The sequence below is a fragment of the Saimiri boliviensis genome, chromosome 2, assembly GCF_048565385.1.
Source record: "Saimiri boliviensis isolate mSaiBol1 chromosome 2, mSaiBol1.pri, whole genome shotgun sequence".
Taxonomy (NCBI): Eukaryota; Metazoa; Chordata; class Mammalia; order Primates; family Cebidae; genus Saimiri; species Saimiri boliviensis.
The window spans coordinates 192064562-192078948 of NC_133450.1; the positions used below are offsets into that span (position 1 = coordinate 192064562).

Here is a 14387-nt window from a genome sequence, read left to right on the forward strand (position 1 = left end):
CACACACTGGGAGAAAGCCATATGACAACAGAGGCAGAGATCACAGTGACAGGTCCACAAGCCAAGGAATGTTGGAGATTGCCAGGCACACCAGAAACTAAGAGAAAGGCTGGAACAGTTCTCCCCTGAGCCTTCAGAGGGAGCATGGCCCCACTGACACTTTCATATCAGGCTTCTAGTCTCCAATACTGTGGGAGAACAAATATCTGCTGTTTTAAGGAGCCCAGTTTCTGGTACATTGTTATAGCATCCCAAGGAACTAATAGAGATGGTCAGTTTGATGCGTTAACTTCGCTGGGCTATCATCCCCAGTTGTTCCATTGAACACTAATCTTGTTGATGTGAAGATATGTTCTTGATGTGATTAACATCTATAATCACTTGACTTTGGGTAAAGGAGATTATCAGAGCAGGCCTGATTCAATCCATTGCAAGCCCTTTAGGGCAGAATGAGGTTGCCCTGAAAAATCAGAAATTCTGCTTGTGGACTGCAGCTTCAACTAACGCCAAGGAGTTCCAGCCTGCCCTTCCTGATGGCCCACCCTGAGGATTTTAGATTCGCCTAACCAGGCCCCATGATTGCAAGCCAGTTATTTGTAATAACTTAATATATGGTTCAGTTTATCTAATGGGACTCTGATTAATACACAAAGGGTTGATTTTGAAATCTATTTTCCTAAGAGACGGGGAGTAGATGAAGACTTCAGAGAGGGAGCTTTTGGGCAGAGTGTTGAAGGAAGGGTAAAGATTGCCAGGTGAGGAAGGGCATTTCAAGTAGAGGGAGCAGCATGTGCAGCAACCTAGAAAGGTGCCCTGCTTTCCTCCTCCCCCAGTGGCTGGAGGTAGGAGTTACAGAGTTTATCCTGATTACTGAGTTTTTTTTGTCCCCCATTATATTTTGCCCCTAGGAGACAGCCTTAGCCCTCACTCCAGTGTTGGCGCTGCTAAATATTTCCAGCACCCTAGCAGCTCCGTCATTCCCTCAGTCCCCTCAAAGGAAACCTCTCGCCAAGGCCAGGGGTATTTAACAAAGATGGATGGCCTGGGATGTGTGATTATATGATGTCTGTGTATGCTTGTTTTTCTCAGGGGCTAGTTCATTCCTTTGATCAGTTTCTTGGAGGTGTCTGGGAAGTGAGGAATAAGAAACACAGCTGTGAACGAGTGGCTAGCCAGGCAAGGGTTTGCTATTCAAGGGCTCCAGAGAGAATGGCAGAGGGTGGGTCTGCAGTAGTCAGTGGGAGAGCCTGGCGTCTGTTGACCTCATCGCAGCTCCATCTCATCTGTAAAAGGGAGCTCATAATCCTAGTTGATGTTTGTTTTATTGGACTGTGTAAAGATCGATGAGATAATGGCAGCAGAATTCATAGCACCCTGCAGGGTGCATTCCGGGAACACTTACTAAGCGCCTGCAATATGCCAGGCGCTAAGGGTTTTACCACCGTCATCTCCTTAATAATGCACCATAGCCCAAGAAGGAAGGTGCAAGTCTCAGCCAGCCCACGTGAGGACCTAGCAGAGATGAGCCACTCCGGGAGCTGCCCTCGGGGCTGGAGGGCTGCGGGACGGAAAGGGGGCGGTGCGCAGGTGGGGCGGGCCGGGGGCGGGGCGGCGCGGCGGTTCCGGGATCCGGGTCCCGGACTCCGCCGCCGCCTAGGGGCGCGCTGAGCGCTGGCCCACTTGGCGGGCGCATGTTGGGGCGCGCGGCGCGGCGGCGCTGCCCGCGGGGACTGCGGCGCGGCCGGGAGGTGCTTTTGGTGCTGCTGGCGCTGCTGGCGCTGGCCGGGCTAGGCTCAGTGCTGCGGGCGCGGCGCGGGGCCAGGGCCGGAGCTGGGGCTGCGGAGCCGGGACCCCCGCGCACCCCGAGCCACGGGCGGCGCGACCCGGTCCTGCCACGGCCGCCGGTGGCCGCGAACGCTCTGGGAGCGCGGGGCGAGGCGGTGCGGCTGCAGCTACAGGGCGAGGAGCTGCGGCTGCAGGAGGAGAGCGTGCGGCTGCACCAGATCAACATCTACCTCAGCGACCGCATCTCCCTGCACCGCCGCCTGCCTGAGCGTTGGAACCCTCTGTGAGTGCACGGGTCGGGGGAGGAAGCCGGTCCTCAGAGCCCCGGGCCTCAGTTTCTCCATCAGAGCAGTTGCAGGGGTGGGCTTGGGTCTCCAGGATGGCGCGTCTTAATTGAATCTTTCTCCGAAGAAGGTAGCGTAAGGGCTTGTATCGGGGCGGGGAGGCAAGAAAGTAAAAATGACAAAAGTAGAAAAAAATCCCAGAAATTGGCAAGTCTGTTACTTGGTGATCTCTTTGCTCCCTTCTCCTTGAGAAGTTACCGTCTCCGCCCTGAAAAGGTGGGGGTCAGGGCTAAGCAGATGGGTTTGAGGCAAGGACCCCCCAGCATCCACAGGACAGCCCACTCTGCCCGCCTCGCAGTGCCTCCGCGAAGCTGACAACTCCCCCGGGCGGGTGGGGACCAGCTCCATTCATTCATCTGTGTGTGCCAGGTGAGGCGAAAGGTGGCTGGAAGGCCCCTCAGCGGCAGAAAGCCTCCTTGCGCTCTCCTTGGGCATTGGATTTCTGAGCTTTGGGTGGAGGAAGGTGGGAAAGGGCAAGGGATGGGAAGGGCTCCTTCTGGCCGTGATCCAGCCCAGCTCACTCCCGTGGGTGGTGCCGGATTGGAGCCAGCGTGGTCCGAGGCCTAGTTCCTGCTGGAGCTGCTGGCTGGGCGGGTTGTGCCCTGGCCTAGGTGAGGAGCCAAGGCACACACTGGCAGCAGGAGGAAGGCCAGGTTGCTGCTGCCACCTTTGCTGCTGGGCCTCCTGGACTCTCTCTTTTCCTTCGAGGTGGCAGGGATCTTCCAAGTCCATGTTTGAGCCCCCTCCTTACAGACTCTGAGGAAAAGAGGGCTCAGAGAGGGGGGTGCCCATTGGAACTGGTGGGGGCAGCCTTCTGTGTGCACCAGGCACCTGCCACTCCTCTCCCCTCCAAGCCATTCCTGCTTTACAGGTGCGGAAATAGATTCAGAAAGGATAGGTGACCCACCTGAGGCCTCTCGGCTGGAATGTGGTGGGAATGGTCTGGAGGGACTATGGTCCTCCTGGCTCACTTGGCACCATGCTGGTCTCAGGATTCTAGGGGTCTGCTCCATGGTACCTTGGCCAGAGAGCCCATGAATGGTGTGATGAGGATGCCCCGCCTCTGCCCCAGTGTTTCCGCTGTCCTCTCTGTTTCGGGGATCTCCTCATGCCTAGCCTCCTGTTTCTGCCTGAGGCATTTTTCACTGTTAATCTTTTTGAGTAAAACTTTGTTGGAATTGATAGTAGTTCCTCTACTCACCAGCCTGAGACATGCTTAGCTGCTCGAAATCGCTGAGGGCACTCACTAAGGCAAAGTCAGGGGAAGCTTTCAGGTTGTACCCAGCTTCAGGTTAAATCCAGCCCAGGGAGATAAAATCTTGGCTCTTTTGCTCTCTGATCTTTGGCAAGCTATTTAGCCTTTCGGAGCCTTTGTTTCCCCCTCATTTGCAAAATAGGAAACTCATAAAACTGAGTCTCCATGAATTCTACATAAAAGTGAGTGGAAAGAACACAACTTAGGAATTAATGAAGCACCAGTACCTGGGAGCACACTGTGTGCTTAACTCTTAGTTTTTCCCCTTTCCCTGTTGGCAAGAATGTACTCAGGAGGTTCCTTTTGAGAGTCGCCCAGGGATTGGTTATAGTTTTTCTTTCCTGGTTCCAACTTCCTTTATTGTCCCAGGTTGTGAATATCTCTTTGAAACCCTGTGGACAACCTGTGGGGCTTATGGTAACCTGTCTCCATGGTGACGCAGCTGCCCTGTGTCCTCCCAGAATTTGCTTGTAGATCCTGCTGTTGCATTGACCCTGGGAAGTTAAGCCAAACCCAGCATGATGAGGGAGTGTGAATGCCTCCTGCCTCTAATTCCTTCAGCAAGGCCTGTTGGGTTATTCTTACCCAGCCGGAGAGAAAGGTGAGCTTGAGCTGTGTGGGTCTTTGTTGGGCCAGGCTTTGAAATGCAACTTCAGAGTGGTCAGTTGAGTCAAGGCCTTTTGTGGAGTCTCACTTTTTTTTTTTTTTTTTTTTTTTTTTTACGGAGTGTGGCTCTGTCGCCAGGCTGGAGTACATACAGTGGTGTGATCTCAGCTCACCGCAACCTCCGCCTGCCAGGTTCAAGCGATTCCCCTACTTCAGCCTCCTGAGTAGCTGGGACTACAGGCACATGCTACCACATTTGGCTAATTTTTTGTATTTTAGTAGAGACAGGGTTTTGCCGTATTGGCCAGAATGATCTCAATCTCCTGACCTTGTGATCTGCCTGTCTTGGCCTCCCAAAGTGCTGGGATTACAGGCGTGAGCCACTGAGCCTGGCTGGAGTCTCACTTTTATTACATTGCATCCAGTAGCTAATCAGAGTCTTGAGATTTTGCCTGAGAAACCTGAGTGGCAGATCATGGGTCTACAGTGTGGGTATGGGGTCCTTTTGAGTCAAATAAACAGAGGGATAGTGAGGGTCCTTGAATGTTGTAGGAGTGAGGGCCCCGAGGGAGCATCCAGTACAACCAGAGAGGAAAAGCCACACCCTCAGGTCACACCACACATCTTGGGCAGAGCCGCAATCCAGATCTTTTACTCTTTCCTCCCTTTTTTTTTTTTTTGGTGGGGGGGCAGTTATTTCTATGTTTATTTTAATTATAAAAGCAATGCATATTCAGTCTAGAAATGTTGGCATACACAGAGAAACAGACAAGGAAAAAAATAAAAATCACCAATAAACCTACTATTCAAGGAGAACCATTGTTAACATTTTGCTGTGCCTCCTCCTAGACCTTTTGAGGCAGAGAAATAGGTTTTGAAAAATACACATCTAGGTGTGTGGGGGAGAATCTACTCCAACATGATTATGTACATGGGCCCACAGTTGTTTCTGTTGCAAGTCTTTGCTCTGCAGTGCTTTTTACCAGAGGCAAGGAGTAGGGACCATTTGGTTTGGCTCTTCCTGGTGTCAGCAGGGTGTGGCACTGTGTCTGCCTTCTTGGAGAAGGCCAGACTGCTGAAAAGATATTTCAGAGTGCTTGTCCTAATTCTGTGAGGCCCAGCATAGACCTAGACCCCTCTATGAATTTAATAATGTACATGCCAGTGGATTCGAGTATAGTTTTGTTAGTTATAGCACTGAGTTGAGGAGAAGGAGGCTAATGATGACTAGGAATACTTCCTTGCATGGAAGCATAAGAAGTATTAATATAAATAAGTATAGTAAGTATAGGTAGCGAATATCTCTTTGAAACATTGTGGACAACCTGTGGGGCTTACACGTAATATATTGTAATGCTGTTTATAATATACTACTGTACATAATATAATATACATAATACACATGATGCTATTCATAATATACTACTATGCTTACTTACAATAAGTAAGCATAGTAATATACAACATAATATACTACTAAGCATATTTACAATAAGTATGTAAGCAAAGTAGTATATTATGAATAGCATTTCAGCAGGGAAGGGGAATTTTTACTCTGAGATAAGAGCAAATCAAAGTGGGAGACAGATAGCTGGATTTGTGGCCCTCAGGAACTTTTAAAAAGATACCGATGCCAGGAACCTTCCCCAGAACAATTAAATGAGAATTGCTATGGCCGGGACCTAGGCGGAATCTGATATGCAACCACGGTTGAAAGCTACTGGCCTAGAGCCTGTGGATTTCTGAGTCAAAAGTTTAGGGTGTATGCTTTGGAGGGTGTGGAGAATACCAGAACTAGACAAAGTAAGGATTAATAACAGGTCAAAGGTAGTTGAAGCCAGTGATGACATAATAGTCAATTGAGTGGTGTGTCACAAGGAAATGGTTACTAATAATGAACTAAAATTTGCAAAAAGTTTTAGTTTTCACAGAATACAGGGAACTCGAGGTGATCGCTGTAGCATCATTCTCATTTACAATCTGATATTTAGCAGAAGAGAGAGAGTGGAGTAACAGACAGTACCCTCAAGGCTGGACATTTCTTCAGGTATGTCTATGGGGTTACCATACATGTGAGCACCAGCCGTTCTCCACCAAGGCAGAACTGTGAATCATTGGTCAAGGAAAGCATGGTGTTTGTATTTCTTGACTTGCTCTGGTTTTAGGTTTGTTAATACTATAATTGCAGATGTGTGTTTAAGTTTAGAGGTCAGAATTTGGGTGCTGGGATGGCAAAGAGTCTCGAAGTAGCTCTTTTTTTTTTTTTTTTTTTTTTAAACACAGTCTTGCTGTGTCACCCATACTGGAGTACAATGGCACAATCTTGGCTCACTACAACCTCCACCTCCTCTGTTCAAGCCATTCTCCTGTCTCGGCCTCCCAAGTAGCTGGGATTACAGGCACGCACCACCACACCCAGCTAATTTTTGTATTTTTTGTAGGGATGGGGTTTCACCATGTTGGCCAGGCTGGTCTCGAACTCCTGACCTCAGGTGATCCACCCGCCTCTGCCTCCCAAACTGCTGGGATTACAGGCGTGAGCCACCATGCCTGGCCTCAAAGTAGTTCTAAACAGGTAATTCAGCAAAAGTATGTCTTGCTAGGGTTGCAGGAGGGACTAGGGCATGAGACTGATTTTTTTTGGTTTCCCCAACAAAATATTTTATTAATTCTTGTTAGATCCATCTTGAGATCATCAGAGTGGCATTCTTTCTTGATTCAGTACTTCAAATCCACAGAACATGTTCAATTTTGGTTAGTATTTTCCTGATACCTTTTTCTTTCACTCATTCTGTGTCCATATGTTTTTGGTATGTCTTCGAATAGTATGTTGCTTGATTTTGTGTTGTCGTTAAAAAAATAAATCCAGGCCAGGTGCAGTGGCTCATGCCTATAATCCCAGCACTTTGGGAGGCTGAGGTGGGTGGATCGCTTGAGGTCAGGAGTTCAAGATTAGTCAGGCCAACATGGTGAAAACCCGTCTCTACTAAAAATACAAAAATTAGCTGGGTGTGATGGTGGGTGCTTGTAATCCTAGCTACCTAACTACTTGGGAGGCTGAGGCAGGAGAATTGCTTGAACCCAGGAGGCCAGAGGTTGCAGTGAGCCAAGATTGCACCACTGCACTCCAGCCTGGGCGACAGAGTGAGACTCCATTAAAAAAAAAAAAAAAAAAAAGGCCGGGCGCGGTGGCTCACACCTGTAATCCCAGCGCTTTGGGAGGCCGAGATGGGTAGATCACGAGGTCAAGAGATCGAGACCATCCTGGTCAACATGGTGAAACCCCGTCTCTACTAAAAATACAAAAAATTAGCTGGGCATGGTGGCGCGTGCCTGTAATCCCAGCTACTCAGGAGGCTGAGGCAGGAGAACTGCCTGAACCCAGGAGGCGGAGGTTGCGGTGAGCCGAGATGGCGCCATTGCACTCCAGCCTGGGTAACAAGAGCGAAACTCCGTCTCAAAAAAAAAAAAAAAAAAAAAAAAGAAAGTCTAGACTGAATCATTGACTTTTAACTAGACAGTTCTATCCACTTATATTTATTGTGCTTGCTGATACTTTTGGATTTGATGGTGTCATCTCATTTTATGTTTTCATTTGTTATGCTTTTTTTGGTGTTTTCCTCTTCCTTTTTCCTACTGCTTTTTGGGTTGATAGAGGCTTTTCCCCTCCTTCTCATTCCATTTTTCTCTCTCTACTAATTTAGCAGTTACATTATCTATTTCTAATCTTCAGTGGTAAATTTTAAAGTACATATTTAACTCAACAAAGTCTAAAATTAATCATTAACTATGGACCATAGCCCATAGAATGCTTTCGAATTATCTTCTCTCCCAATTTGTATGCCATTTTGCACCAGTGTTTTAATTCTATCTTGCTTTCAAACCAACAAATTAGGATAATTAAAAATGCAGTAATTATTTGTTCAGATTTATCCATAAGTTTACCATTTTCTCTGCTCACTATTCTTTCCTAAGTCAGAGACCTTTCTGGGAATCTTCTCCTTCTTCCTGAAATACATGATGTATTAATTGCTATAGAGAGGACTCTTGTTAACCCTCAGTTTTCTTTATCTGAAAATGTTTTTATTTTGTTCTCGTTCATGGAAGTTTTACTGGGTATATAGTTCTACGTTGGTAGTTTGACATTTGAAGGTATCATTGCATTGTCAGCTGGTTTGCACTATTGCTGGGAGATGCCTACAGTGACCCAGATCTCTCTGTCATTCTTGGTTCTTTGTCATTCATTTGAGGTCTTCTTTTATTTAAGTGTATTAAGCATGCTTATTTTATATTCTATGTCTGGTAATTATGTTATTTAGATTAGTATTTTCTTGTTGTTCCTGCATGATAAAGACTTCTTTTACTTTCCTGTCAGCTAAGCCATACATTTAAAATATTTTTTATTTTATTTTATTTTATTTTGAGATGGAGTTTTGTTGTTGTTGCCGAGGCTGGAGTGCAATGGCGCGATCTCGGCTCACTGCAACCTCTGCCTCCTGGGTTCAAGTGATTCTTCTGCCTCAGCCTCCCTAGTAGCTGGGATTACAGGCACCTGCCACCACGCCCAGCTAATTTTTGTATTTTTTATAGAAACAGGGTTTCACCATGTTGGCCAGGCTGGTCTCGAACTCCTGATCTTAGGTGATCCATCCGCTTCAGCCTCCCAAAGTGCTGGGATTACAGGCATGAGCCATAGCACCCGGCCAAAAGATTTTTTAAAAACTTTTACCAAGACTTTTTTGGGTGTATATACCAGGAAGGTTTCCCTAGACATCTTAGTCTTCCATGTTACCAGAAGTAGAAGTCCTATATTCACTTTTTAAAAATAATTGTTTCCTATACTAGTCAGGATTCTTTTTGTTGAAAGTGACTGAAAGCCCAATGCAAACTGACTTAAATATAGAAGAAAATATATTGGCTTCTGTTATGGAAAAGTCCGGGATGAGCACTGGGTTCAGGTTATTCTGGACCCTGGATTCAGGGTCTCAAATGATGTCATCGGGAAACTATTGATTGGTCAGGCCTGAGGCATGTAACCTTCCCAGGGGTAGGGGTGTGTGTCTGTGTGTGTATATGCAAGTGCTTGTGTATCTTCAGCCCTCCACAAACCACATAGACTGAGAGTTGAAAAAGGTAGGCTCTTGAAAGAGAAATCAAGGTGCAGTACAGTGAAGAAAGGAGAAAGGATTCTAGTCAAGTAAGACACAAAAATGTACATTACGATCTCCTTGGTGTGTTCTAAAGAGGATATGAGTTGATTTTTTTTTTAAAAGACACTTATGTAATAACCTTAATATAAAGATAAAAGAAGATCGGGAGGGACCAGGCACAGTGGGTCATGCCTATAATCCCAGAACTTTGGGAGGCCGAGGCAGGCAGATCACTTGAGGTCAGGAGTTCGAGACCAGTCTGGCCAACATGGTGAAACCCTGTCTCTACTAAAAATACAAAAAGTAGCCAGGCATGGTGGTGGGCACTTGTAATCCCAGCTACTTGGGAGGCTGAGGCAGGAGAATTGCTTGAACCTGGGAGGTGGAGGGTGCAGTGAGCCAAGATCCCACTACTGCACTTCAGCATGGGTAAAAAAAATAAAAAGAAGTTCAAGATGCAATTATTGCATCCATTAATTAATTCACATCCATATAATACATAAATAAATATCCTACTAGCAGAGATTATTGTAGTCCCTACCCATTAGGGTTGTTATAAAGGCTACATGAAGTAATGTGTAGAAAATGCTTATATGGTGCCTCTCCTGTAGTAGTAAGTACTCAACAAACAGTACTATTATTACCAGGTAGAGTACAAAGCATGTTGAAAATACAGAGACAAACACAGCTCGGTTTCTGCTCTTTCAAAGCACATGCAATATACTAGAAGCTTAAGGAAATGATTATGTGCTGTGATGTGACATCAAATCCAGTTCTGAGCTTCCTTTTGTCCTCAAGGCAAATTTGTAACCCTGAAGTGATACATAGCTATCTTTGTATGATCAAAGGATGCATAGATTTTTATCAGCCTGGAAAAGGAGAAAGTGTTTTTTCTGGAGGCAAACTTAGAGACATTTCAAAAAGATATACAGACAGTCTCCAATTTAAGATGGTTTGACTTACGATTTTCCAACTCTATCAGAGTACCCACGCAACCATTCTGGTTTTCACTTTTGGTACATATTCAATAAATTATATGAGATATCCAACACTTTTTTATACAGTAGTTTTGTGTTAGATGATTTTGCCCAACTGTAGACTAATGGAAGTGTTCTGAGCATATTTAAGACAGGCTAGGCTAAGCTGTGATGTTCAGTAGGTTAGATGTTAAATGCATTTTCAACTTAGAATGTTTTCAACTTATGATGAGTTTATTGGACTGTAACCCCACCGTAAGTCAAGGAGCATTGGTATTGAACCTCACAAAAGGAATGCCTTTAGGAGATTTTTTTTTTTTTTTTTTTTTTTTTTTTTTTTTTGGAGACAGAGTCTCACTCTGTCGCCCAGGCTGGAGTGCAGTGGCACAATCTCAGCTCATTGCAACCTCTGCCTCCCAGGTTCAAGTGATTCTACTGCCTCAGCTCCTCTTGGGATTACAGGCACATACCACCACACCCAGCTAATTTTTTATATTTTAGTAGACACAGGGTTTCACTGTGTTGCCCAGGCTGGCAAGATTGTACTGGCTGTTGGCAGGAAGCCTCAGTTGCTTGCCACAAAGACTCCTCCATAGGGCTGCTTGAGTATCCTCACAACATGGCAGCCAGCTTTCTCCAGAATGGATAATACATTCCATTGAGGACACAAATAGGAAACCTCAGTGTTTTCATGATCTAGTCTTGGAAGTCGCACAGTGTTTCTCCTGCTTTTCATGTGTGGTGTTTTTGTTTTTTTTTAATATATGTATGTATGTGTGTGTGTGTGTGTGTGTGTATATATATATATATATATATATATATATATATATATATATATTTTAAAAGATGGGGTTTCAGTATGTTGGCCAGGCTGGTCTCGAACTCCTGACCTCAAGTAATCCACCCGCCTTGGCCTCCCAAAGTGCTGGGATTACAGGCGTGAGCCACCACGGCCAGCATGTATGGTGGTTTTAAAATATATCCTCAGATTCTTTGATAGCCTCTGTCTAAGAGATGGAGCCACATTCTCCTCCCCTTGATTGTGAACCAGACTCCCTTCTCTGGAGCACAAAGCCTTCCACGGGATCAGTGCTAAGTTAACTACTTACATGAGTTGAAAGCCTGTGGTGTCTGGGGATTCAGCTTCTGGCTGACTAGGTGCTGGTGGGGATGCCCAGTGGCTTCACAACATCAGAGCTTTCATGCTTCTAACCTGGGCTGACCTCTTCTCAAGTGCCCAGATCAGGGCGTCCAGATGCAGCAGGGATGAGTATATAAAGCTGGCTGAGAAGAGCCAGCCCCTATCAGAGATTCTTAGATAATCCTGTTCACAGCTGAAGGGAAACCGTCCCAGTGACAGCAGAGCAAGGCCACTGCCAGGCAGCCTTGGAACTTGCTGTAGAGGCTGTTCTGGCATTAGGAAGAGGGACATGGAACTCATTCCAGAGAAAAGGACCCTAGACCCCAAGAGGGAGAAGAGAAATTGTCCTTGTCTTGGTAGGAGGAAGGGCCAGGTGGGGAGATGTGATACAGGGATCTTTAGATTCAGATGGCCCACCTGAGCCCCCTGTGGGGTAGAAGGAACAAACCAGAACCTTGCAACGAGATCCCTGGACACAGAGATCTCAGCCCAGTACACACTAGCAGGTGCTCTGTGAACCAACCAAGTCACTCCACCTTTCTTAGCCTTCCACGTGGGAGCAGTAAATGCTATCATAGGAAGTGGTTTTGAAGGTAAAATGAAGTACTACAGGTCATCAATTCAGAGGCACATTTTTTCCCATATTTCAACATTTCTAAAATTAGCACGGGTCTTAAAAATCAGTGCATCTTACCGTTATGCTCGGCAGCACTTGGCTTTTCTTCCCCGCCAGCTTTTAAGTTCATGGGCAGCTGAGCAGGTTGTGCAGGGTTGTTACCTAGGTAAACATGTGCCGTGGTGGTTTGCTGCACACGTCATCTCATCACCTAGGTATTAAGCCCAGCAGGCATTCGCTGTTCTTCCTGATGTTCTTCCCCGTCCCACCCCCACCCCTGACAGGCCCCAGTGTGTGTTGTCCTCCTCTATATATCCATGTGTTCTCATAATTCAGCCCTCACTTATAAGTGAGAACATGTGGTATTTGGTTTTCTGTTCTTGCAGTAGTTTGCTGGGGATGATGGCTTCCAGCTCTATTCATGTCCCTGCGAAGGACATAATCTCATTCCTTTTTATGGCTGCATAGCATTCCATGGTATATATGTACCACATTTTCTTCATCCAGTCTATCATTGATAGGCATTTAGATTGATTTCATGTCTTTGCTATTGTGAATAGTACTGCAGTGAACATTCGTGTGCATGTATCTTTATAATAGAATGATTTATATTCCTTTGGGTTTATACCCAGTCATGGGATTGTTGGGTCAGATGGTATTTCCGCCTCTAGGTCTTTGAGGAATTGCCACACTGCCTTCCACAATGGTTGAACTAATTTACACTCCCACCAACAGTGTAAAAGCATTCCTCTTTCTCCACAACCTCGCCAGCATCTGTTGTTTTTTGACTTTTTAATAATGGCCATTTTGACTGGTGCGAGATGGTATCTCTTCTTATTGGTTCATTAAAGAATGCTGTGTCTTCCAACCCAGGGCTGCTTAACTTTGTTGAATTACTGTAGACTGGAGCACTAAGGTCACTTCTAAGGTATGACAAAGTAACTATGCTTATTAAAAAACAAAAAAAGTCCTTACCTGTGAGAGACACATAGTGAACTATTTTTGGATGCTACAATATGCTGGATTTTCTTTAGAAAGAACCTGGGGCAGAGGGAGTGGTGTTGACATAGATGAATTAAGATAGATTGACAATGAGTTGAGAGTTGTTGTCACTAGGCAAAGGGTACCCAGCAGTTTTTTAATTTGTTCTACTTTTTTTTTTTTTTTTTTTTTTTTTTGAGATAGAGTCTTGATCTGTTGTCCAGGCTGGCGTGCAGTGGCACAATCTTGGCTCACTGCCACTTAGACCTCCTGGGGTTCAAGTGATTCTCATGCTTCAGCCTCCTGAGTAGCTGGGATTACAGGTACATGCCACCACATCTGGCTAATTTTTGTGTTTTTAGTAGAGATGGGGTTTTCACCATGTTGATCAGACTGGTCTCGAACTCTTGGCCTCAAGTGATCCACCTGCCTCAGCCTCTGAAAGTGCTGAGATTACAAGCGTGAGTGATTGCACCTGGCCTTGTTCTGCTTTTTTAATGTTGAAATTTCTAATAGTAAAATAAAAGAGGAAAGAACAAATACTTTTGTATGCTAAGGGCTCTTCCCTGACTTTTCATGGGGCTGGGTCCCTCATCATTCAAATCATCCTAAATGCCTAAATGTCACCTCTTCCAAGTGCCCCTCCCAGCTCACCTGCCCTGTAGTTGCTCTCCTTCCCGTTCCCCACTCCTCTTTTTTTTTCACTTTTTTTTTTTTTAGACGAAATCTTGCTCTGTCGCCCAGGCTGGAATGCAGTGGTGCAATCTTGGCTCACTGCAACCTCTGCCTCCTGGTTTAAGCCATTCTCTGCCTCAGCCTCTCAAGTAGCTGGGATTATAGGTGTGTGCTACCACACCCAGCTAATTTTTGTATTTTTAGTAGAGACAGGGTTTCACCATCTTGGCCAGGCCAGTCTTGAATTCCTGACCTCATGATCTACCTGTCTCGGCCTCCCAAAGTGCTGGGATTACAGGCATGAGCCACTGCGCCTGGCCCTCTTTTTCACTTTCGTAGTTTCAGAGTTGTTCTTTTTTATTACCCTCCTTTCTATTTTTCATAGCCCGGTCACTTTTTGTTTACTTGATTATTGTCCCCCTGATAGTGAGCTCCCTGGGAGCAGGGGCCGGGCCTATCTGGCAGGCAGTGGGTGCTCAGGAAGTGTTCGGTGACGGACTAATAAAGGGCCCAGTGGCACAATGCTGGCTTGTGGTAGACAGCAGATGTCACTTTGCCTCTTCCTCCTGCCTCGTTTGGCATCTTTTCTCCTGTCCTCTTTGATCTGTCTCTGAGCTTGTCTGGGGAAGGCCTTGCCTTAGCTATCCGGGGACCCTGGCTGCTCTCCAGTATTTAACCCCCTTCTTGAATATCTAGCTGATCTCTTGGTCTAGCCTTTGTTCAGCCCCCAGAGTTCAAACTCTGGTCCTTCTGGTATCCCCATGGTGTCCCTCTGGCACCTTGCCCTTAGCTACTTCCCATTGATGGTCTCCACGCACTGCCCCTTAGTCAGTCCTGTGACACTGGGAATTTGTCAT

General features: G+C 46.0%; 1 protein-coding gene across 2 annotated transcripts in view; it reads left to right on the plus strand.

Annotated features, from left to right (window-relative positions):
• The first annotated feature begins 1629 nt into the window (after positions 1-1629).
• Positions 1630-14387, plus strand: part of GALNT12 (polypeptide N-acetylgalactosaminyltransferase 12) — a 40920-nt gene continuing 28162 nt past the window's right edge. The window contains exons 1-2 of one of the 2 annotated variants that reach the window (XM_074395093.1): positions 1985-2068; positions 3846-3985. In XM_074395093.1, coding sequence (XP_074251194.1) covers positions 3903-3985 — 83 coding nt within the window. In that variant the 5' untranslated portion in view covers positions 1985-2068; positions 3846-3902. Of the gene's footprint in view, positions 2069-3845; positions 3986-14387 lie in introns of both variants that reach the window. The other variant, XM_039474991.2, reaches the window with a different exon arrangement.